General features: G+C 47.9%; 1 protein-coding gene across 3 annotated transcripts in view; it reads left to right on the forward strand.

The window, feature by feature from the left end:
• ANKRD52 (ankyrin repeat domain 52) overlaps positions 1 to 25,639 on the forward strand; it is a 387,356-nt gene that overhangs the window by 356,725 nt on the left and 4,992 nt on the right. For all 3 annotated transcript variants that reach the window (XM_078686163.1, XM_078686164.1, XM_078686168.1), the window contains exon 27: positions 25,017 to 25,108. In XM_078686163.1, coding sequence (XP_078542289.1) covers positions 25,017 to 25,108 — 92 coding nt within the window. The remainder of the gene's footprint in view (positions 1 to 25,016; positions 25,109 to 25,639) is intronic.

A 25,639-nucleotide genomic window follows, 5' to 3' on the forward strand; every position in this document is an offset into this window, starting at 1 on the left:
TTTCTACTTTTTTTCGACTCCGTTGGTGTGTCTAGGATGTCAAGTAAGAAGACCTCAGGGTTCAAGCTGTGCGACGCCTGGCACAGCGCTATGTCGGTTACGGACCTCAATTTGGTTTGTCTGTGGTGTCTGGAACGCGACCACGACGCCAAGTCATGCTCCGACTGCCGCGCCATGGCGTTGAAGACTTTGACGGAGCGTTCCCTAAAGCTTTTTGCAGCCAGGCTTACAGCACCGCGGAGGTCCCTGTCTCGGTCGAGAGGAAGGTCCGAGCACAGCTTCAGCGATTCGAAATCCTCTTCGTCGAAGTCAGGTAAAAGGCACCACAAAAAGCACAAGAAGTCGAAGCGTGCTTCGACTTCACCCCGCCGGTCTCGTGACGCAGCGGAGGAACCTTGGCGCTCAAAGCCTTGCTCTGCGGAGCGGGTGCCTGGGTCGGCTCTGTGCTTCCCTCCTTCTCCGGGGGCGGGAGCGACTTCCGCCCAACTGCTGGAATTTTATGACGCCATGTGTGCCATATTTGGGCAGCCTGACCCTGCCAGTGCGCCTTTCGGCCCCGCAGGCTCCGATGATGGATGGGCCCCCGTGGTTCTCGTGCCGGCAGCTCCGGCCCCGGCTCCATGGCCAGTTGCACCTCCACGAGGTCCTTGGCATCGCTGGCGCCTTCCCGATCCTCATTCCAGACGACACAGAGCCAGTCGGACATCCACTGACGCCGAGACCAGCGGCAACGGAGCCGTTCTGCTCCATGCTGTTTTTTCTGCCCAATTCTGAAGGGGTAAGAATGGAGGAAGATGATTGGGATGGGAGCCGGATCCTTTAGAAATTCCGCCTCAGCAAGACCTGAACTGGTATGAGAAACTGGGTGACGTCTTCCCAGACTCTGGCATGCTTTCCCCTCTGTAGGAAAGTGGCTCTATATATACTGGACCAAAGTAAGATACAGTGGGTATAGAGTCCCCAGACCACAGAGGTTTGGCAGGGGCTAAAGTTAGATATAACCTTACTCTCTAAAGTGGTAGCTTGGTCGAGCAGTAAGGCAGTATCAGAGGACAGTGTAAAGCATTTGTTGTACACACTCAGTCAACAAATTGGTCTCACACACTCAAGAACTGAACTCTATGCCATTGGTTTTGTATCAAAAGATATAGTTGTTTTATTTTAGAACCAACAAAGTATCAAAATGTACTTTCTCAGGATGAGTTACTTTAGTTAAATACTTTTCAAATAGGCATTAGTCTTTTTGAATGCAATAGTTACAGGTTGTTGCAATAGGCAACACAATTTCAAACACAATGCAACATTGAGCTCGATGGGAATTTCTGATCAAATGCAAATAGGTACTTTGTAGATTACTTTTCTAACCACAGGACTGTATCCTAGATTCAGTCCCGGGGCATGAGCTGTAAACAGTTAAGTAAAAGCGGTTTGGTTACAGTAGTGATTTTTAAGGAATATTTTTGTATTTTAAAAGTTGACTTAAAAACGTTTTCAGATGAAATTACCAATGTTATCCTATGGAAGGAAATTCACTTTGAAGGTAAAGTAGGTTCTTGTTACTTTGGTAATCCAGTACTGGACTCCTAGGTTCAGCACTGGAACCTCTATCTAAAACAGGTAAGTAATTAGGTTTTGGTAGTTGGTACGATTTTTAAAGAATATTTGTAGTTTGCAAAGATCGACACTTAGAAGAAATTTCACAGAAAAACAGTCAATGATTTCCTATGGAAGAAAATTCAGGTTACTGGTAAGTACGGTTAAAATTACTTTTCAGGTTTGGTGCTTGGCTAAAAGGTGCAGTACTGAGGTCTCTCCTGATAACAGGTGAGTAAATCGGAATTCGTTGTTCGGCTGATTTCAGGTGAATATTTTAAAGTTCCAAAACTCCTCTCTTAAAAGAATTTCTGAGTGAAACCAGTCAACGTTAGCCTATAGAAGAAAAGTGAGTTATCGACTTTTAGGTAAGTACTTGACTGGCAGAGTTAAGGTTTTTGGCATAGACTCAGGGGTCACCCAGGGTCAGGTAGGTACAGTTGGTACACCCTCAGCGACACAGGGGCAGCCGGGTGCAGAGGTAGCTAGACCCAATGTTATCCAATGAGAGGCAGGGGGCCTTCGGTTGGTGGCTGCTGGCTAGCAGGCCACGCGGCTATGGAAGCTGGGCTCCTGGACACTTGCTCAGGGCAAATTGGGAAGTAGGACGGGACACAGGTTGCACGGCCAGGGGCACTCTGACGGTTGGGTGCAGGGTGCTTTTGAGCCATCGGGCGCTCAATGTTATTCAAGGAGATCTTGAAAAGGGAACAAAGGCTGCAGGCCCGGGGACGGTGGATCTTCTGGAGCGACTAACACTTCGAGGGGTAATTTGGGATCTTGGATGGTAGGTAGGCACCCCGGAGTTGGGCCCTGGAGGCCAGGGGGCGCCGAGTGCAGGGGTGTCTTTGGACGTCGGGAAATCTTACCCTCTGCTGGTCGCGGTAGGAGGGGTCCCTAGTTCTGAGTCTGCAGGCGTCGTCTGGGTCGTCGAGGAGGTTCTTGGCCACTGGATTGCAGGTCAGAATCGCCGGGGCGACGTCCTCGGGGTCTTTGTCCACTTGGACACAGGCCGGGCTCGGCGGGTGCCCAGGGGGCTGGATTCGCGGTTCCTGGCTGGCACCAGGGGTATTGCTGTTTGAGCAGTGCCACTGCTCGTGGGAGTCCCAGTTTCTAAGCGGGTCAAGGCAGGCATGTCCTCCGGGGTTCTTGAGGTTGCTGTCTGCAGGAGAAGCTGGGATTTAGCAAGAGCAGGTTCAAGAATCAACAGGCCTGTAGGGCTGGGGCCAAGTCAGTTGGTGTCGTCCTCTTGGTAGCAGCTGCTCAGCAGGTCTTCTTCTTCTTGGTCTTCTTTCTTGTTTCGAAATCGGGATCTGAGGAAGGAAGGTTCAGGGTGCCCCTAAATACTACATTTAGGGGCGTTACAGGTAAGGGAAGGGAAGGGACCAATAGGTCCCTGGCCTGGAGTGAGTACACCCCCTATCCTGCTTCTCTCCTGTGGGAGGGGGGCAGGATCCTAGCTCTAATTGGGCAGGGCGCCCCATCTTCACGATGGCCGGAGCCCGGCATTGTGCTTCACCTCGCCTCTCCCACCTGAGAGGTGGAGTTGGCACACGCTGGCACACCCCCTTTCCTAGCGTAGGTTTTTCCGCCAGTCTTTCCGCCAGAGTGGGGGTCAGAACCGGTGGAGGCCAGTTGCTGAGTACAGCAAGTGGTCTGGAGAAGCTCACAAAGGCGGTATGCCTTTGAAGCTTCCCCCTGCCCATCCTGGGGGAGGAGGCCTATCACCTCGCCCATTATGTGCATTGTTGAAGGCCCAGGAGAGCAGGGGCTCTCCACCCAGGGGTCCGGCAACATGTCTGCTGTGTGGCAGCCTAGGCAGCCTCTCAGGCCTGATGTGGATTGTAGGTTAGGTTTCAGGGGGCATCTCTAAGATGCCCTCTGTAGTGCATTTTACATTAAATCCCACACTGGCATCAGTGTGGGTTTAATGTGCTGAGAAGTTTGATATCAAACTTGTCAGTCTTCAGTGTAGCCATTATGGTGCTGTGGAGTTCGTAATGACAACCACCCAGCACCATACACTGTTAATGGCATCACTGCACTTACAGTGCCCAGGAATGACCCTGGGTACTGTAGGGTCACAGGGCTCATGCTCCTGTGCCCACTCCACTGGCATAGGGCACCCAGCCAGAGGGGTGACTGATGTATGCCAGGGCAGTGGGTGGGTGGGCATGGCACACAGGGATGTGTGCCATGTCGAGACTTGGTTTAGTTCTGCACCAGGCCACTTAGCCTGCAAAGTCAGTGTGTGGGTGTCAGGGTGCAGGGCCCCTAAGGGTGGCACAATAAGTGCTGAAGCCCTTAGAGGTCTTCTCTAGTCACAATGCCCGGGTACCTAGGGTACCATTTACCAGGGACTGACATATGGCCAGAGGTGCCAATTGGGTTTCAGCTTCAATACATTTTTAGGGAAGGAAAACAGGCCCTGGGCACCTGATTGGCAGAAGCTCAGGGCACACTCAGTTAAAGCACATCAGCAATTCAGCAAAACGTGGGGCATACCAATGCAAGAAAGATGGCACTTTCTCACACCCTCCTACCCTGGCTACGGAGGAGGGAGCAACTTTTGCCATGGTAGTGCGTAGGGCTTCAGAGGTCCTTGACCTACAGCTTCCTTTTTCGGGCGATGTCCAGACCAACCTCATGGACATGCCCTATGATGGATCCTGTCTCTTCGGAGACCAGATGAATGCTTCCCCTGAGCGCTTCAAGGACTTGCGGGCCACAGCCAAGTACTTGAGCCTCACTACTACCCCCAGGGCTTCATCCAGCTTTCGCTCCTTTCGTGTCTACCGAATGGGCTACCAGCCGCGCCAATCCTATTCTGGCCTGCGGGCCCGGCAAGTTCAGCAACCTCTGCGGGGCCGAGGGCACGGTTCACCCCTGCTTAGTGGGTCTGGAAACCAGAAAGCAAGCCAAGCCACCATCCCCTCCTCCACTGCAACGCCTTCCTAGTCCGATCCTCCAGGAACACTCTCGGCCAGTTGGTGGCAGAATACGCAATCACTTCCACCACTGGCAAGCCATCACATCGGACAGGTGGGTGCTGCAAATAGTTTGAAGGAGCTACTCCCTTCCCTTAGAGACTGCCTCTCCTTCTACGCATCCAGCATGCGATTGGTTGACTGAGGATCACCTTGCCTTGCTCCACGAGGAAGTCAATGCTCTCTTGGCCAAGAGAGCTATAGAGAGGGTTCCGGGACCTGAAGTAGGCAGTGGTTGCTACTCCCGCTACTTCCTTCATCCTATCCTAGATCTCAGAACCCTCAATCTCTTCCTCAAGAAGGAGAAATTCAAAATGCTCACCCTTGCTCAGGTTCTGTCTGCTCTGGACCAAGGAGACTGGATGGTAGTGCTGGATTTAGATTGCCTACTTTCATATCCCCATCCTGCCTGCCCAGCGTCGCTACCTGCGGTTCATGGTGGGCCACAAGCACGTTCAGTTCACGGTGCTTCCCTTTGTCCTCGATTGTTCAAATAAGTGATTGTGGTGGTCGCGGCTCATCTGTGGAGATCTGGGGTCTCAGTCTTCCCCTATCTCGACGACTGGTTGTTGAAGGCGGGTTCGCCCCAAGCAGTCGTCTCCCACCTCCAGACGATTGCAAACCTCTTGCATTCACTGGGGTTCACTAGCAACGTGCCAAAGTCACACCTGACCCCCTCTCTGTTGCTTCTTTTCATTGGGGCGGTTCTGGACATGGTGCAGTTTCGGGCCTATCCTCCCGAATGGCGAATCCAGGATATTCAGGCTATGATACCGATGTTGGCTATGATACCGATGTTGGCTATGATACCGATGTTTCAGCCTCAATCCTTGGTTCCGGTGAGACTGACTCTGAGGCTGTTGGGCCTCATGGCCTCCTGCATCCTGCTAGTGACACATGCAAGGTGGCGCATGCGGGCTCTGTAGTGGGACTTGAAATTCCAAAGGACCCTGCATTGAGGAAATCTCTCCGACCTGGTCCAGATTTCAGAGGGAACTGCAAAAGATCTGCAGTGGTGGCTAGCGGACCGAGAGTGGTTCAACGGCAGACCCCTCTCCCTTCCCTACCCAGCTCTCACAGTAGTGGCGGGCAGGTCTCTTCTGGGCTGGGGTGGCCACCTGGGGAAAGGTGGAACTCAGAGGACTCTGGTCTCCGGCGGAGGCTAAGCTCCTTATCAACCTGCTGGAGCTTTGGGCTATCCGACTGGCGCTATAAGCCTTTTTGCCATCTATAAAGGGAAGGCTTGTTCAGGTGTTCACAGACAACACTACTGCCATGTGGTACTGCAACAAACAGGGCGGGTGTGGTCGTAGGCCCTATGTCAAGAGGCTCTTCACCTTTGGACATGGCTGGAACATCAGGGCATTTCCCAGGTGGTTTAACACCTGGCCGGTTCTCTGAACGCCAGAGCGGTCAAGCTCAGCCGAAGGTGCCTTGCAGATCACGAATGCGTCTCCACCTGGAGGTGGCACATGGTCTCTTTCATCGGTGGGGAGAACCTCGGTTAGATCTGTTCACCTCCGAAGAGAACATGCAAAGTTGCGCGTTGGAGTTTCCAAAGCGGCACTCGCTCGACGACGCTTTCCGCCTCGAGTGGAGCTCCGGCTTCCTATATGCCTTTCCACCCATACCACTACTGCTCAGAGTGCTCAAAAAGATCAGGAGCGACCGGGCACAAGTCATTCTTGTGGCTCCAGTCTGGACACGGAGAGTGTGGTATCCCGAGCTTCTGGACATGAGCATTGATCCTCTGGTCAGGCTGCCTCTTCGGGAGGATCTTCTGTCTCAGCAGCAGGGGAGGGTCCTCCACCCGAGCCTGCCCACTCTCCACCTCCTTGCATGGAGATTGAGCAGCGACAGTTGACAGCTTTTGACCTTCCTCCTGAAGTCTCTGAGGTTATTTTGGCAGCCAGGCGTCCCTCTACCAAATCAGTATACGCCTGCCGATTAAACAAATTTTGTAAATATTGTACAGATTGGTCTGTTGATCCTCTATCTGAATGAAAGTATGAAGAAGTCCTCCTCTGCATACTTTCCTTGGCCTGGAAGGGCTCTGCGCACCTTGAAGGGCTCCCTTTCGGCCCTTTCGTCTTGCCTTTGGCTGCCTGATCATCCGTCCTTGTTCAAATCTCCGATTGTACAGAGATTTTGATGGGGCTAACCCATTTGTCTTCCCCTTCACCTTTTGTCATGCTACAGTGGAACCTTAATTTGGTGCTCACTTTATTGATGTGTGCACTGTTTGAGCTGATGCATAACTGCCCTCTGGTTGCTCACCATTAAGACAGCTTTTTTGGTGGCCATAACCTCTGCCAGTAGAGTCGGCTAACTGCAGGCGCTTTCATCAATGCCTCCTTACCGGATGACCGTTCCGGATAAGGTAGTACTCCGGACTAGAGCATCTTTTCTTCCTAAGGTAGTAACACTTTTCCATCTGGGACAGTCTGTTACCCTGCCCACCTTCTATGCGACCCCACACCCCTCCAAGGAAGAGGAAAGTCTTTACCGTCTGGACCCAAAAAGAGCATTGTCGTTCTGCCTTGATCATATAAAAGAGTTCCGGTGCTGTCCAGAAGAGGATTATATCCCGATGGGTTATTCTCTGCATAAAAATTAGTTACGCCTTAGCGGAGTAGGAGCATCCTGAAGGGCTTAGGGCCCATTCCACCGGGGCAAAAGCGGCCACCACAGCTCTCCAGCATAGTGTTTACCAACCGGATATTTGCCAAGGTGTCACGTGGGCATCTCTGCACATGTTCGCCAGTCACTACTGCCTGGATTCCCAGGTTAGCAAAGAGGGCCTTTTAGGTCGCTCTGTTTTACAGGGTTTTCTGGTCTGAACCCTCCTCCGGGGATGGTATTGCTTGAGTATCCGTTCAAAGGTAAGGAGTCTGCAGCTAGATCTCTTATCAGATGGACAAGTTACTTACCTCCGGTATCGCCTTATCTGATAGAGTCATGATCTAGATGCAGATTCCTTACCGACCCACCCATCCTCCTCGCACTGCGGAATTGGTTTTAAGTGTCAGGGATGTTCCCCTTCAGGGGCTTAGTGGTTAGTTATTAACATACCATGGTCAGTCACTTCATGGCTACGCGCTTCAGGTGTTGAAAGACGTGAAAACTACTGACATAAATGCACCGGAGTGGCGGTTATGTTGACGATGCGGACATCACCACCCCGACGAACACTACAACGTCACGCGGAGTCAACTGATGCCCTCTACTGTGCGCAGGGCTACTGCTATGAAAAATCTTTCGGATCCAGCCTGACGCCTGGAAGTTCAAAGGTAAGCAATCTGCGGCTAGATCATGTCTCTACCAGATAATGGGTTACCGAAGGTAAATACCTTGTCCATCGGTTGATTTTAAGGGGGCACCACTAAAGTGACCCTGGGTGCAAGTATTAATAAATCCATCACTGGAATAAGTGTGGGCTTTTTAATACTAGAGGTTTTATACCAAACATCTTTCATTTTAGTGAAGCCATCTTGTAACTGGGGAACTCATGATCACCAGTGCATGTATTCAAGATGGCTTCCCTGTTCACTGGCAATGTCCATGAATCAACATGAACATCACTGGGCATATCTGCTCCTACAGAGATGTCCTCACATTCAATATAATGCATCTTATGGAAACTTCTAGCCTTATCCTTAACTCAAGAATTCTCCCCAGCTGTCAGACAGGATCCGGACATTTTACAGCAGTACATCTGTGAGCCGGGGGACGGCGCTGTACGGTTGTGATGACATCGACTCCAATTGTGACATCAGTGGAGTCATACAAGTCCCCTCCATCATGCAGACATCAGTTTCTTCTCCGTGCTGTAACGTAGATCCGTAGAAGCGGTTCCTCAGGCCGTTTTTGGGCCCACTTCAATGGTTTTTGTCGATAGGAAACAGTGTGCTTTTCTGATGTCTTTAGGCTTTAAGCCTTGTGGGACCTGTACTCGACAAATGTCGCTTACAGATCCACACTCCGTTTGTATGTGGAGTTTAGGGGAACACCACAACTCCGAAGATTGCGGCTCCTGCCAGAAGCTGAAGCCAAAGGCGCTCAAGGAACGTCGTATGAAACTCCTAGCGGCGCGGCCTCAGTCTATTTCTAATTTGGCGGTCCGTTCAAGGGGCCATTCCCATGGACGTCACTCAGAACCATCGACGTCCCTAGGCATCTGAAGTTGCAGCAACCCCTAAATTCGCCGCTTGGGGACTCTGTCTCCCACGGCTCCTGCCGCTTGCTGTACATGACTCTGCCTAGCGCCTCCCCGCCTTTCCAGAAGCCAGGACTTCACTGGCTCAAATGAGGGAGTACGCTCATTCCCTGCATCTTATCTTTGGGCCCACACTTTCCTTTGGACTGCCGTCAGGTCCTATGGAGATAAGAGGAGCCACTCCGGTGGGTTTGTCCTCTGTGCAAATTATACTGTCTAAGTCGTTCGTTCAGCATCAGCCCTCTTTGCTTCAACGCCGTTGCTCAGCCCTTCGGGGTCTCCACCCTTGGTGTCCATCCTTGATAAGCCAACTCTGGCATTGATGTCGGCTGGAATCTTCCCCAGCCTCTGGGCTACTTTCCCCTCCTAGTCTTGCTACTGAGGATAGTTAATCTTTTACAGATAAGATGAGGAGAGTAGCTACAGTAGTGAAGTTTATAAAAGCCTACGGTGGAGAACTCCACTGATCCCCTGATTAATGTCCTTTCACAAGCTCAGATAGTGGTGGAGCCTGTTCGCCAATATAGTGAGGCGCTGAATGACATAATTCTGGGCACTTGGGCCAAGCCTGATACGGGGGTCTCTGTGGATCGGGCTTTATCTCCCAAGCACTTGCCTGCTCCTGGAGATCCAGCTGGTCTCCTCAAGCATCCTACCTTTCATAGTTTGGTAGTTCAGGTGGCTTCAACCTCACAAGATATGTATTCTCTACCCAATGTGCCATTGAATAGAGACTCTAGGAGGCAAGATTTGTGTAGCAGTTACATTCTCTTCCAGGGGATACTCGTCAATAGTCATAAGCACTGAATAGTCCCGCCCACGTGCGGGGACCCCGGAGCAATCAATAGCCATGTGTGTGTGTGTGTGTGTGTGTGTGTGTGTGTGTGTGTGTTTGTGTGTGTATGTATATATATATATATATATATATATATATATATATATATATATATATATGCAGCCTGAAAACACATTACTAGGCTCCAAAACTTCTTCCCTCATTGTATGTAAATCTTCATATAAGTCATAGTGTACATATGATATATATAAAGAAAACTGCCCTGAGTTTGCTTTGAAACATGCAACCTTTATTTTCCAAGGTAAAAAAGGCAAGATCATAGAGGCAGATTAGCCTAGAAAGGCTGCATAGAAAACAATTGGAAAATTAGCGCCGTGCCTTTAAGAACCCCCAGGCTCCCATCATGCACCACAGGTGACAGTTAGGTCAGTTCTTTTTTCCGGCTCCTCCTGTGAGGATCCTGGAGCATTGAGCTCGCTAGTTAGTGATTTTTTATCACTTTTTTCTGGTTTAAAGGGAACTTTTTTGGTTTCACTCGACGTCTCTAGTACTTAGCTTACTAATACTACTATTTTTTCTGACGTTTGGCTATTTTTCCCGTCAAAATGCCAGCCTTATTTAATAAGTGCCCGGCCTGTGGAAAAAAGATGGCTAAGTCAGACCCTCACTCGGTTTGTATTGCTTGTTTACCTTCATCTCACAAGCCAGACCAGTGTTACCACTGCAGCAAGTTTAAAAAAAAAAAACCCTTAGAGAAAGGGAGAAGATTAAGCTGCACTCCATGCAAGAGAGAGGAAAAGAAACAGCAGTGGGCGAAAAGAACATCCCTCAAGGAAGCCCTCCTCTCAAACAAGGTTGGAGCGCAAAGAAAAAGGTGAGAAAAGGAGACATCGGTCTCATATGCCATTGAGGGACAGATCGACATCCAAAATACCTTTTGTGCTCCTAGTCGGCGTCGAAATCGACGTCGAGACGTCCTTCGCCGTCGAGACGTCCTTCGTCGGTCGAGACGTCCTTCGTCGGTCGAGACGTCCTTCGCCGTCGAGACATCCTTCGCCGTCGAGACAAGGTGAGAAGACCCATAAGAGGAAGTCAACACCAACGCGTAGGCGGTCCAAGTCTAGCTCGCCTACGACGTCAATAGGACGGGGCTCGACGTCGACACATAAACATCGAAGCCCTCCGAAAGGGACCATGCCGACGTCGAGATCACCGCCGACGTCGAGAGGTCCAATTGCATCGAAGTCGAGCCGAACACCAAGGGCTTCGACGCCGGAGAGCCACAGGCATCCGACGTCGAGACGCATGACGTCGACACATCCGTCGCCGAGGAGGTCACCGTCGAGGAGATAGACGTCGAGATCTCGAAAAACGCCCCCTGTGTCTAGAAGAAGGTTGTGATCTAGATCAACGTCGAGGAGGTCGACATCGAGGAGATCACACTCAGATCATGGGTTTCCGCCAGCAAAGAGACCTAGGGCGACGTCGAGAGACCGTTAGACGCGGGACGCCCAGGTGGTGACGTCGAGGAGTGCTTCTTCCTCCCCAGGACTTCAGATAGTGCGAGTCACTCTAGAACCCTCACCGGTACCGTCTCCAACGCCGCCAACTAATATCTCACTGAGATGGCTAGGGGACATAAGAGAGTAGAAGATCCACAGGATTAATCTGCCACGTTCCCCTACAAGATCCAAATCGCCTTTAATTCAGTCCGTACACTGTTCTGAAAGACACGAACGTGCCACTCCACGAAGGTCCCCATCTGTAAGAAGGTGACCATCATGTTCTCCTAGGAGTTGGGCATCCAGATCTCGACACCGCTCTCCTAGAAGACGGAGCCATAGATCTTCTTCATGGTCGTCAGACTCCAAAGCTGACTATTCTCCTACTCTTTCTTCCTCTCCTCCAAGTAGAATATCGCCCATTGATGATATTCTGACCTTCAATGGGGTTCTCTGTCGAGGGGCTGCAAAACTTCATATTGAAATGCCTGTTTCCACTACCAAGACATCAGTCATCTTTGAAACACTGCACCAAAGGTCTTCCTCGAGACCATTGTTTCCTCTTGTGCATGGATTGCTGGAGCCTGCTCTGCAAAAATTCCTTACTCCAGCATCAGTGGGGGCGGCCCAATCTCGGATCACTAAGAAATATAAGGCTCCCGAGAACTACCCCTTTTTTCTGAGGGCTGACCCTCCACCGGACTCTGTTATTGTTTCATCGGCACGGAACAATCATACGGGGCCAGCATCGTTTGCGGTACCCCCCAACAGAGACCTTAAGGCCATGGATTCTGTCGGCTAGAGAATGTGCACGACCTCAGCCTCTTACATGAAGGTAGCCAGCGCCTCTGCCTTGCTGGGTCAGTATGATGGTTCTTTGTGGGACTCTCTTTCACGCTTCACCTGAGACGCTCCCAAAAAAAGACAAGCAAGATTTCCTGGAAATCCTGCATGAAGGTGGCTTGGTAGCCAATCAAGTTATCAGTGCAGCGGCTGATGCCTCTGATCTCGCTGCCCATGGTTATGCTCATGGTATTTGTGCCCATCGCTCTGCCTGGCTGAGATTGACGGGTCTGAAGCCAGAGACAAAACATCACATTGTCAATCAACTCTTCAATGGCACATCACTCTTCGGCTCTCATGCTGATGACGAAATGTCCAGGATGAAGACCGAACTGGATACGGTGAAGGTGGTTGGGCTCGAGAAGAGGAAGTACTTCAAGCGACGCTACCGCCATTACGATCGGCGACAATACCAACAGAGGGTTCAAACCCCTCAGTGGTCCTCCCAGCCAAATCAAGGAAGATCACAATCCTACCAGCGACGTCCTGGTAGAGGAAGAGGAGGGAACTCCAGACAGTCCACACCTGCTGCCAAGCAACAACAAAAGCAGTGAGTGCTTGCTTCCCCTAACTCCGTTACACACTCCGGTGGGGGGAAGTGTCCGTTTCTACCTGGAAGAGTGGACCAAGATCACACTAGACAAGTGGGTGCTGAATATTGTAAGGAATCGGTATACCATCAGGTTCAAGTCCCCTCTACCTTCTATTCCTCCTCAAAAGACTGTCATCCATCGCATAAATCTTCTAAGAGAAGAGGTGTCCGCTCTACTCGTAAAGGAAGCCATTGAGGAGGTTCCATGGCATCAACGTCTGCAGGGGATCTACTCTCGATATTTTTTGGTCCCAAAGAAAGGTCCAAACAAGGAATTCAGGCCTATACTAGATCTCAGACGTCTCCACAAGTTCATTCTTAGAGCGAGGTTCAGAATGCTGGCATCACATCAAATAATCCCACATCTACATCGAGGGGACTGGATGTGTTCCATAGATCTTCAAGATGCCTGTTTCCACATACCAATCTCTCAAAAGCATCGGAAGTTTCTACGGTTTCGCATCCAATCAGACCACTTCCAGTTCACTGTCCTGCCCTTCGGTCAGAAGTCGGCTCCTCGCACATTCTCAAAAGTGCATGGCAGTAGTAGCTGCTTTCTTGAGGAAAAAGCAAATCTTCGTCTACCCTTACCTGGACGACTTGCTTCTTAAGAGTGCATCTCCAACTCTTCTGCAGCAGCACTTCGCGTACTGCATTCAACAACTGCATTGGCTCGGTCTACGCGTGAATTTAAAAAAAATCCATCCTAATCCAACACAGAGGATACGCTACCTAGGCGCATCTTTGGACACAGTCAATGCAAGAGCGTACCCTTCGGAGGATAGACTATCTCCATTCTTTACAAGTGTCAAACTCACCTGAAGATACCTCAGCCCACGGCCAGGCAGATCTCATCTCTGCTTGCTTCGATGGCCTCATGCATTTTTCTAGTTCCAAACGCTAGACTTCACATGAGACCTCTACAGCAGACTCTGGAGGATCAGTGGTCCCAAATCTCCAACCGTTGGGAGGACACTTTAACTCTACCTCTGTCTGTCCAGCTCTCCATCAAATGGTGGATGCGACGGACTCATCTCATCGTAGGAGTCCAGGAGTCCCCTTTCAAGATGAACTGCCGAAGCAGACTCTGGTGACGGATGCGTCCCTTCAGGGATGGGGACAGCTCCAAGGAATGTGGTCAAAGAAAGAGCAACTATACCACATAAACATGCTGGAACTCAGAGCGGTACATCTAGCTCTCGAGGCGTTTTTTCTTCCATCAAATAGACTACTCTTCTTGTTCAGACGGACAACGATGTACTACCTGAACAAGCAGGGGGGCACCAGGTCCAGACCCCTGTCGCTGGAAGCACAGGCGATTTGGAAGTGGCTTCTGACACGAGACATGAAAATTTCTGCAATTCACTTACCAGGTGTCCTCAATGTCCAAGCGGACGGCCGAAGCAGGCATTTTGCCGAAGCATACAACTGGGTGCTAAAACAAGAAGTAGTGCAAGACATCTTCCACAACTGGGGAACACCAGACATTGATCTCTTTGTGGACGCCGAAAACGCAAAATGCTGCGTCTTCACCTCCAGGTACCCGCAACCAGGTTCCAAGGGGAATGCTCTGTTGATAGACTGGTCAGAGACATTACCCTTTTCCACCAATTCCCCTCATTCCCATGGTGATCAGGAAACTGTACAAGTCCAAGACCGAGATGATCCTGGTTGCTCCAGAGTGGCCTCGCCAGTGGTGGTACCCGGACCTTCTTCACCTGTTCAAGGTACCACATAGGAGGTTGCCATGTCATCCGGATATGCTGACCAGGGCGGGCGACAAGGTGTTCCACCCCAACCTGCCGTCCGAGGTTAGCACCATGGCTCCTGAGTTCATCCAATATGGACATTTAGGCCTCTCTCAAGACTTCATGCAGATCTTGAAGAAGGCTAGGAGACCTTCTACGAGGAAGTCTTACGCTTTTAAGTGGAAGCGTTTATACATGTGTACTGTTGAAGGGTGTGAGAAGTTGGCCTGGTATATGATGTTCACTATTCTAGTGAGCACCTTGCACCAGTCCAAACAACCCTTATGGTGATGGTTGTAAAGTCAACCTTATAGATCAGCTATCCTAGTGGTAGCATGGACAAAAGCAGTCTTAGGCTAAACTCAAGAGGGCATGTGAAGCCAGCTGTTTAACCATATGCAAACCTTTTAATACCAAATGAAAGGACACCACACGTTATATATTCAAAATATATATGTATTTATTTCTAAATTAATCCCCTTAACTCTTTATGAGCACAAGCGTATAACATTTAACTTAATATAACATACAAAAGTTGCACAAATATGGATAGGCCCTGGTGGCCCTTAAAACCATATACTAAAATAGTGGTATAAGAACCACGTCACGAACAATGGTAAGGCCTAGGGCCTTGGGAATCGCTGGGGCTACACTGGACTAACAGCAGTTAGGGAGCAGGAGGCCCACAGGATGCGGGTGCAGTGTCTAAATGCACACGCGTGCACCTATAGAAGTCAATGGGTGCGTAAAGATAGAAAGTTGCAGATTTGGAAGTCTTCTGACTGGACTAGAACTTAACCACTTAAAACTAGGACACTAGGAGTGTAAATCTCTACAGGAGCACCGCAGTACTCACGTTACCTCACCCACAGGAAGCGGGTGCATAGGTGTCAAAGTGTGTCGGGTTTCGTCGTGGAGTTCTATGGAGCCTTGGAGAAAAGATGCTGCAGGCGACCAGGAGGGAAGAGTCCAGGTGGATCCAAGGGTGGATCGAAGATGTAGAGTACCTGAAAGCAGAGGGGACAGAGTCTAGGTCACTAGCAAGTGACCAGGAAGGAACCAGGCGTTGTCGGGTTGCGGTCAGATGATGTCGTGAAGCTTGTCTCCGCTGCCACGTGGACCAGGAGGTGTCGACGACGACCAGGTGCTGGACACAGACTTTCCCACGAAGGCTCTCGCTGTCGGCGGTGTCTGTTCTTGATTCGGAGTCAACAGGCCTTGGCAAATGCAACCCACGCAGGAATCGAAGATGGCTTCTGGATCAGACCAGCAAGGTCTGATGGGCTGCTCCTTTTCAGGGGAGCAAAGGCCAGTCTGGAGCAACCAGACCAGCGTTGGAAAATCAAGGATTCGTCGTCACAGAGGCCACTAGCCAACGGGCAAGTAACCGGACAGACGCGTCGAGCAGGAAAATGCAAAAGGGCCCCACGCAGCACTCGATGAGTGTGGAGAGGTGATCTTTGGTGCAAAGGATGCTCGGGGCTGGAGCTTCTCAATCCCCAATGCACAGCTTCGAGGGTGCCTCAGGAGCTGCACAGAAAGCACTTCGCTGGCTTTCCAAGATGGCCAGTCCCACGTCTCTCGTCGCCTCCACGGGTCTCAGCTCTGCTGTGGCTGTGGATCGGGCTGTTGGATTTCTCGAAGTCCGGGTCTTGTCAGGCTCTGTCGTTCGAGCTCCGGCGGGAGCAACGATAAAGAAAACCGTTGAGCGCTTGATGGTGCCTGCTTGCACAGGGTGGTCACTCCTTGACCACAAGGGAGATTCTACAGTCTTCTACGTCGAGTAGGATGTCGAAGGGTCCAGAGTTTCGTATCAGAGTTTGTCAGGATTATCTAAAGTCTAAGGACACAGCTCCTACCTTTATTCCAAATCAAGGGGCTGGATTACCTGCTAGGTCCCTCCTACGGGTGGGACCCAGGAAGGGGGTGGTTACACCCCTTTCCCTTTGTCCAGTTTCGCGCCAGAGCTGGGGCTGGAGTGCCCCAGCACCGGTTTCAACTGGCCTATGCATGGGACACCTTGTGTGCCCCAGGCAGTGTCTAGTTTCATTCAGCCCTCCCTGCCCCAATCCACTATCTCCTGTCTGGGGTGGTGCTAGCACCTCCCTGTGACAGGAAACCTATTGTCCAGGCTTCCCCTGCCGGAGTTTCGTCCAGCAGCAGGAGGCCAGACTTGTGTCTGTGGCAGCAGCATCCATTTTGTGATGCTGAGGCTCTGGTTAACTTTAACCGGGATTAAGGAAAGTAACATGTCTTCTCCCTCTAGAAGGGTGGAATGCTACCCCCGTCGCCAGAATTGGCGAGGGGGTAGTATTCCAAAGCGTATGACACCTTACACGACATGTTTTGATAAAGCCAAACCAAAGTTAGCATCTGACCGCGAGGTACATAATGCACTTAAGAGTATATGGTATGGCAATATCCTGGAACAGCTATAAGGACATGGTTCCGAAAGCTGCAGACAGGCTCAGCTCATGCTAGAGCACCATTTCACATAAAACCAAGCACTCTGCCTTCAGGATTGTTAAGGCCTGCCATAGGAGTGACTTATAGGTGTATATGTGTCCAGATATAAGGTTAGACATAGGTATACAATATCTAAGCAAGGGGTGATTACACGACCTTGCCCCAGCTGAGTGATCAGCCAGTTGTGTCAGTTTGGATGGCCAGCCAGCAGTGGCAAAAGATATGCTGCAGCCCCTGGTAGGCCTTGGGTGCACCTATGCCCTGGGTACCTATAGTACACTGTACAGGGGCTCATAAGGTGACCCAATCCCAATTGGTGATGTACCTAAAGTACATGGTTGTGAATTTAGAGAGAGAACAGCAGGGCTGTGGGTCTGATTAGCAGGCCCACAGCCACATTAAGTCGAAAACCAGTGAAGTAAAAAGCAAAAAAATGGGGTGACCATAGGATAGCAGACCCTACTCTCCTACAAAGGGCATGACCCTATTTGAGGTCAGAAACAGGTACTGTTACCATACTTACTGTATGTGGCCGAAACAGCTTTGCAATACTCCTCCATAAAGGTTCACATGGCAGCAATAACAGCATATAGAAAGTCTCCCACTCAGGCTAAGTTCTTTCAGATGCCAGTTGTTAAAGATTTCCTGGAGGGTCTCAAGAAGGTCTATCCTCCCGATAGGACTCCATCTCCTCCCTGGGAGCTGAATAAAGTCCTCCCTAAACTAATGGGTCCCCCATTCGAACCCATTCACAAAGCTTCCCTTCCGCATCTTTCGTGGAAGACTGCTTTTCTCTTGGCAATCACATCTGCTCGCAGGGTAAGCGAGATACAAGCCTTAAGCTCTACAGAGCCTTATCTCGTTTTTCACGCGAACAGAGTGGTGTTACGTACTCACCCGAGGTTCCTTCCTAAGGTGGTTTCGGATTTTCACATCAACCAGTCAGTTACTCTTCCTACTTTCTTTGCAAACCCTGCCACTCCTGCTAAGAGAGCTCTGGGCTCTCTAGACCTGAAAATAGTGTTAAAATTCTATCTTGATAAAACAAAAAGTGTACAAAAGTCTGACCAACTGTTTGTGAATTATCGTCCGTTAAACTCTGGTTTCCCTGCCTCTAAAATGTCCAACAAAGCAGTTCCGGGTGGATGATCAACTTTTTGTAGGTTACGTGGGTACAAAGAAGGGTCGGGCCGTACACAAAAGCACAATTTCTAGGTGGGTGGTCTTATGTATTAAGGCTTGTTACTCTCTAGTTAAAAAAGAGGCTCCAGTCGGGCTATGCGCTCATTCCGCCAGGGCGACAGCAGCCACTACTGCCTTGGGAAGGGGAGTGCCTCTACATGACATCTGTCAGGCGGCCACGTGGGCGTCGCTGCACACGTTCACCAATCACTACTGCCTGGACAGCCAAGTCCGGAGAGACGGCTTCTTTGGCCGTTCTGTTCTCCAGGATTTTCTGGTGTGCTCTTGGTTCGCAAATCCTCCTCCGGGGTTGGTATTGTTGGGGTATCTATTCTAAGGGAAGGAATCTATAACTAACGTGTTTCCTTCAGATGCACAAGTTACTTGCCTTCGGTAACGATATATCTGTAAGAAACATTAGTTAGTTATAGATTCCTTACCGCCCCTTCCATCCTCCCCGTTCTGCGAACTGATTTCTAGGGTTAAGGACATCCTTTCAGGGCCCTAGTTTTGTACACCAATGGTCAGTGTCTTGCATGGCGCTGCGTTTCTTGCGCGGAAAGTCGTGTACAGAACTGGCGTCAGCGCGCGAGGCGGAGTCTAAGCTGCTGCGACGTCATTCCGGCGACACATACGTGGAGCCGACCGACGCCACCTTCCGACGCGCAGATGTACTGCTGACGAAAAAACTTTCTGGTTCCAGTCTGACGACTGGGGGTAATTCTAAGGTAAGGAATCTATAACAAACTAATGTTTCTTACAGATATATTGTTACCGAGGATTTCTACTTTTCTTAAATAGAATGTTCACCGAAGGTAAGTAACTTGTGCATTACTAACGCTTACCCCCTATTTATGGAGATTCTATAACCTACATTCATTTTTAAAACATGGTTGATCCGCAATCACTTCCTGTAATGTTTTCTGTAATGCAGTGACAGAATATTTTGACCCTAGGGGGTTAGTTTTCACGGCCACGTCCAGCATTTTCTGGGAGGATTTCTACTTTTCTTAAATAGAATGTTCACCTTTATGGTTTTTCTCTTCCTTAAGAACATCCTGAGTTTTCCTTTCCATATACTTTTGTATGATGGGGAGGGAGGGAGGGAGGGAGGGAGGGAGGGAGGGAGGGAGGGAGGGAGAGAGAGAGAGAGAGAGAATTTATATTATTGAAGGTGTGATCTTCCTTTCGTTTGTTCGATTTCAATTTTCTGTTGTGTAGGTATCATGGGCTGGTTTTTCAGTTCCATTTTATCTATTCAGGTATTTGGCATACCCACAGGTGTAATGTATCTGTGTTCTGAATAACTATATATAGCGTTGCTATATATAATAAGACAGGATATATATTATATTAATGCAAATCTTACTATGAGTGCAGTTTGCTTCTCTCTCCAGTGTAGTTCTCTCTGTGACTGTATGTCATATCCTGTAGATTTAGATCTATGTATAGACTATATTAGGTATGTATCTATATATGTATGTAGGGTATGAGCTGTATATATCTGGGCATTTTCTGTTCATGGCAGATTCATACCCGGCGAATTGCCATTTTTCTGTCTTTGTGTTCTATGTGTCGTGGCACCCTTGTACTGGCCATTTTATCTAATGACGTTTTCTTCAAGAATAGACTTCGATTTACATCCGTTTTGGTTCCTGAGTTGGTCTTTCTGACAAATGTGTTTATTCATCTAAGCTCAAATTTGGATGAATCCTGGTACATCTTTTTCTGGAATTCTGAGGACAGGTTCTTTTGAATCCTTCCTTAACGGTGTGGGAACTAATTTACAGGGTATTAATTATTGTCTTTGTTCCAACTAGTCCATAGACTCATTTCATCCTTTAGGGGTCGAGGACTACTGTCTTACTGTTGTCTTCTGGCACAATGTTATTCAGCTGCCCTTGGGGCATGTTTTTTCTGTGTTTGTAGGGTTTTATTTTCATTGACTGTGGTCCTTGCCACATGTTTTTATGAGGAGTTCAAGCTCTATTTCATCTAATTCCTATGTACGTCTGGTCTATTGTTAATTTACACCGCCTGGTTCTCTTTGACAACTTATGTACGATTAGTTCACAGACCCTCCTCCCGGTGGGTATTGCTATGATATTTAGTTCAAAAGTTAAGGTTTCTGCAGCTAGATGTCTCTATCAGATGAACAAGTTACCTTCGGTAAAGCATTATCTGGTAGAGACATAGTCTACCTGCAGATTCCTTAATGCCCTACCAATCCTCCCCCTCTGCGAACGACCTCTAGTGTAAGGGTTATACCCTTTTTCAGCACTGGATTTATACACCAGTGATCACTGTTTCATTAGTTGTGTGATTCAGTGGACCATTTGTCTTAACTTATGGATCTTGACTTGGTATTGCAATACCATTCATTTCTGTTTTCTAGTTATTGTTTCAAGAATACATTGATCTTATTGGCACACTGTTTCCAAAGCCAGTTTCAATAGTGGCTCTGCGTTGTAACACAGAAATTTCACAGAAGAAACTTATGTTCACATGCTGAAGGGGACTTATACGACTCCCCTGACGTCACAAACGAAGTCTAGGTCATCACAGAGTCATATGGCGCCGTCCCCCAGCGCGCAGAGGTACTGCTGAAAGATATCTGGATCCAGTCTGACGCCTGGGGAGAAATCAGAAGTTAAGTAATCTGCAGCTAGACTGTCTCTACCAGATAATGCTTTACCGAAGGTAAGTAACTTGTTCATCCTGCCTTAGGACTGCAAGGCCTGCTGTAGAGGGACTTACATGTATTACATGCAGTGTCTATAGACATGGCACACAGGAGGTGTGCCATGCCGTGTCTTCACTTTTCAGTGCACCATGTCACGCAGCCTGCAATGGCGGTTTGCATGAGTGTGCTGATGTGTCTCTAAGGATGGCACAGTACATGGTGCAGCCCTTAGGAACTCTCTTTAGCCTCCATGCCCTAGTTACCAGGGGTGCCATTTACTAGGGACTTACAGGAGGGGGGCTAAAGGTATTGCCAACTGGGGGAACAATTGTACAGTTTTAGGGAAAGCGATCTGGCACTGGGCACCTGGATAGCAGATATCCAGTGCACTTCTGTCAAAATTGCATCAAATATTCGGCAAAAAGCAGGGGTGACCATGACAAAAAGATAAAAAATTGAAACAACATGCTCAAAGAGCGCTCCCACTCAACCTGTATCTCTTCGACAGTGGCTATAATAAGCTCACAGGGCAATCCCTTCACTATGGCAATACATCAACAAACAGCAGTGCTTTTATTTATAAAATTACTGTTGTTTTATTTATAAAATTATTATTTTTTTTAATTTTATCCAAGAGTAAGTCATTTTCAGAATACATTAACATTTCTTTTTTTCCTATTTTTCATACAAAAGAAAAAAATGTTTTTGTAAATCAGTGATTCATAATGTAATACATCATAAACCATTTAACATTATTATATGCAAAACACCCCTATACTGTGATTAAACTCACTCCACAACCAACTCACAAAACATCACACTCTTACTTGTCACACTTTCACATTCTTACTTCACACACTTGTTTTCATCCAGTTTGAAAGGGCATACAAAATTCAACTCCTGGAGAAAAAATGTCATTTGATATCCATGGTTATGTTGTCTCCTGAGGATCCAGTAAGTCAGGTCGACGTACGTTTCGGTGGATAAGGCTTGTTTACAACCACCTTCTTCAGGACCTTATGTTACGAGTGAAAACTATTTCAAAATGATAGTGGTATCTGTAAACGAGAAAAAATTCATATATATGAGGGCGCCCATAATGTACTTTATAATCAAGTTTTGTGGGAAAATTCTACTACTCCCGTTTTAAAGATGAAAAGTCCAGAAATAAGTCAAGCCATCCACTGTGATTAGCCCGTGCAAAGAAAAAACATGCGTCAGTGACACAGTCCTTTCTCTAAAATGTTTTTTAAAAGGAAATTTAAAAGAGAAGAGAAAGCTAAATAGAAAAGATAGATGAAATCAGAGCAATGCTCCGCTGTACATTACGGAATCCTTTCGCATTTTCAGGCAGGGTTCAGAAAGAAAGTAGGGACGATTGATCAAGTGTTCAGATTCTGCACTCTACACTGGAAAGTAGTAACCATTGGGAAGGGCAGCCTATACCTGGCCTTTATCGATCTGAAGACCGCATTCGATCTAGTCCCCCGGGACAAGTTATGGCAAGTCTTACAGGACCTAGGGATTCACCCCATGATTCTTGATTTTACCATGCGCCTCCATGAGGGGAATTACGCTAGAATTAGATGGGGTAATCAGGGCCAGTTAACGGGAAGGGTGGCAGTGAACAGGGATGTAAGCCAGGTTGCGTTTTAGCTCCAACACTGTTTTCTCTCTTTGTTAATGGGGTGGTGGACCATCTGAGAGAGGTTCCAACAGATGCCCCAACCCTGGCTGGGGAGAAATTGATGTAATTCTCCCCCTGCAAACGTTTTAACAATAATATCAACCTGAAGGGTACTCCCTTGGAAGTTGTAGAGTCTTTTGATTATTTGGGGATTAGGCTGAATAATCAATTGAAATGGAACACTCATTTAGCCAAAATGCTCCTTAATCATAGAAGAGTAGCGGGAGCCATTTTAAGAGACCATAATCTCTCAGTTAGTAGACCCATAGGCTCTTGTGGTCTATGAAGGCAAGGCACTCCCCGCGGCTCTTTACGGGTCGGAGCTATGGGGATTCGAAGATGTCTGCGAGCTCGAAAGATCTGAGGATAAGTTTTTTAGGGGCTTGATATCCCTGCTGCTCTATACCCCCTTAAGTCCGCTCCGCAATGACCTGGGAAGGCAGTCGTTTACCAACATTGCTAGATTACGTCCTTTATTGTTCTGGGTGCGCCTGAGAAGGACCCCAGAACTGGCAAACTATGCAGCTGCATTGAACGAGATTATCACTCTAGACACAGGGAATAAGATTAAGTGGATCTGTAAACTGAAGCAGTTGGTTAAAGAAATTGGGTTCGAAGATCGCGCCGGGCAAGCAATCTATTAAGAAGGCATACTGGGAGTGGGTGAAAGGGGTGGAGGCACGTAAACCCAACCGGGGGACCCTTACTGAACAGTTTTTAGAACACAAGCCAGTTGCTAAATTCGAGCACTATCTTGACTTTATACAATCTCCCCGCAACAGATTGCTGTACATGAAGTTCAGGTTAGGAACGCTCCCACTTAACGACCTGGTAGCGGGTTGGCAGATTTATAGCTTGCCCTCTATGAGTTGACCGATTTGCAAAGCCCCATCAGAAACGCTTTCCCATTTCTTCTTTGCATGCCCTGCTTATAGGGCTGCAAGGTATAAATGGCTGAAACCAACTTGTAAAAACCTTGGTTTTACTGTCTACAGGGCTGCACTCCGTTTGTTCAAATCTGACACTTCCGCTCTTAGTACGATTTGTGCGGTAGCAAAATACTTGGGCAATGCCTGCCTAACACGTTTAAAGTTGGTAAAACTCAACAAATGCTAGTGTCCCAAGGTCCCAAATGCTGCTATACGCTGACTGTAATTGAAATTGTTTTTATTGTATATAGTGTAAAAACTTATTTTAAAGGATTTTTAGCGATTTTATTCTGTTAACTGTGCATGAAATCATCTGTTAATTGTTGTATAAAATGTTGGATTTTATGTCAATTGTTGTATGAAATGCTGGATTTTCCATTCTAAATATTCTGTGTATGCTTTTATGATATTTTATATTGAATAAAATAATACAGCAACAACAATTACGGAGTGTTTGGATCAGAATTTCATTGATGTGCAAACAATTTGATAGGGTGATAGATTGATTTAATACCTTACAGCCCTTCTCACTCTTGGTGCAAATTTGCATTGTAAATAGACATGCATGGTACGAACCATGAGCAATTACACTGTTTATAGAAATTCACCCCGAAGTTGTTTTGAAAGTGCTTATACAAGCATAGGATTTAGCGATTCTGACCGCAGCCGTTTGTTTTTCTTTCTCAAATACTGTAAAAAAGCAGGATTTTAAATAATTTTTTATTATTCATTCGGGATGCCGAGAGGACCACCTGGTCATGTCTATTGCCATTTCTTAAACTGAAAATAAGGTAACTAACATACATGATAGCATAGTAAACGGCAATAATACCAAGAAGAGATATAGTTAAGTTAAATGAATAATAAAATATTTTAAATCTCCCCCTAAACACCCTAACCCCCCCCCCCCCCCCCCCATCATTCTAATTGTTGGATAGAATTATCAAGTAATTCATAGAGGGTCTATTAACAAAATTTTCCCCATCTATCAGTAACTCAGGAATTGAACACAGTACTTTCCCAGTGATTGCCTGGTCATTTTGAACCAATACACAAGTCGCAAAAAATATCTCACTTGGAAGACAGAAACTTTATTGGCCATAACATTGACAAAAAGGGGAAGCAAGATGCAAGCTTTTACAATTATGGAACCTTACTACCAATTTACGACAGATAGGGTTATTCTTGGAATTAATCCAAAGGGCATACTCAATGTTCCAACTGGATTTCATCTGAATAAGCATGTGATCCTTAAAGCTTTGTTCTAAAAACCTTTGGAACTCACCAGAGAGAGCATTGCATTTGCTTGATGTCCGAAGGTGCCTCAAATGGATCTTGAACAGAACTAAACGATTCAGAAAATCCAACCAATTGCTAGTCTCCTCCCCCCAATCCAAGTAAATGATTTCTGGTCTCAAATCATGGAATTTCTACATGTTTCTGCAACAATCGCTTTCTTCCATGTGACAGTGGGAAGACTGTTCACTGGAAGAGTCCAAGCCCACTCCACTAGAAGTATGGCAACATAGTCTGCTCTTCTTTGAGGTGTGCCTCTTTTGGGTATTTGCCAAGCAGAAGCATGAGAAAACAGGGACGCCTTCACAAAGCACTGTTGCTTGGAAGCAGGAGCGGACACTGACACAGTTTCATGTCCTAGTTGAGCTGGCACTCGAGTAATTTCATCATCATGTTGGTGGACTGAAATGGTGTGTTTTTGTGGTATTTCGCTATGTTGGATTCCCATTGTTACCTCTTAGTTCTTACCTACTCTTTGTCTTGTCCTCCATTGCAGGCCGCTGCACATAGCTGCTCGGAATGGCCTCGCCACTGTAGTCCAAGCCCTGCTGAGCAGAGGCGCCACTGTACTGGCTGTGGATGAAGAAGGTGAGCTTAAGGTTTAGGGCAGTTTCGCAGGTCTGAATAGTGAGATGCCATGCACACCGCCAAAGCCTTTGGTTCATGTTAGGCCTCTATTGGGGTTGAGCTGTCCTGCACTAGCATTGTCCTTGTACCACACACAATAGTGCACCCACAGAAACTGGCAAACAATGTGTATTCTACAACATACCCTGTTGCATGATTGCAATACACACTCATCCCACATCCACTGCTCTGCAAACTGACATGTCCATGCCTGTTCCCTGCAAACTGACCAGCCTGCCCTTCCTAACTGACTTGTTCACACTTCCAGCAAGCTGGCCTATTCAGAGTTCATGGTGTACTGTCCTTCCTAGCTCGATGAACTTCCTTTCCCATCTCTGCAAAATGGCCGGAATGTCTCTACAGAGCTCCCAACATGTGAGAGAACATTTCATATAGGAATCTCATCTTTCCTGGCACCTTGTACACCAATGCACATGGGCCTTGCTGCCTTGGAAGACCATCTTCACTTGTTCAGTTACTGAAAATTCACCA

Source organism: Lissotriton helveticus, chromosome 1_1 (genome assembly GCF_964261635.1).
Source record: "Lissotriton helveticus chromosome 1_1, aLisHel1.1, whole genome shotgun sequence".
Taxonomy (NCBI): Eukaryota; Metazoa; Chordata; class Amphibia; order Caudata; family Salamandridae; genus Lissotriton; species Lissotriton helveticus.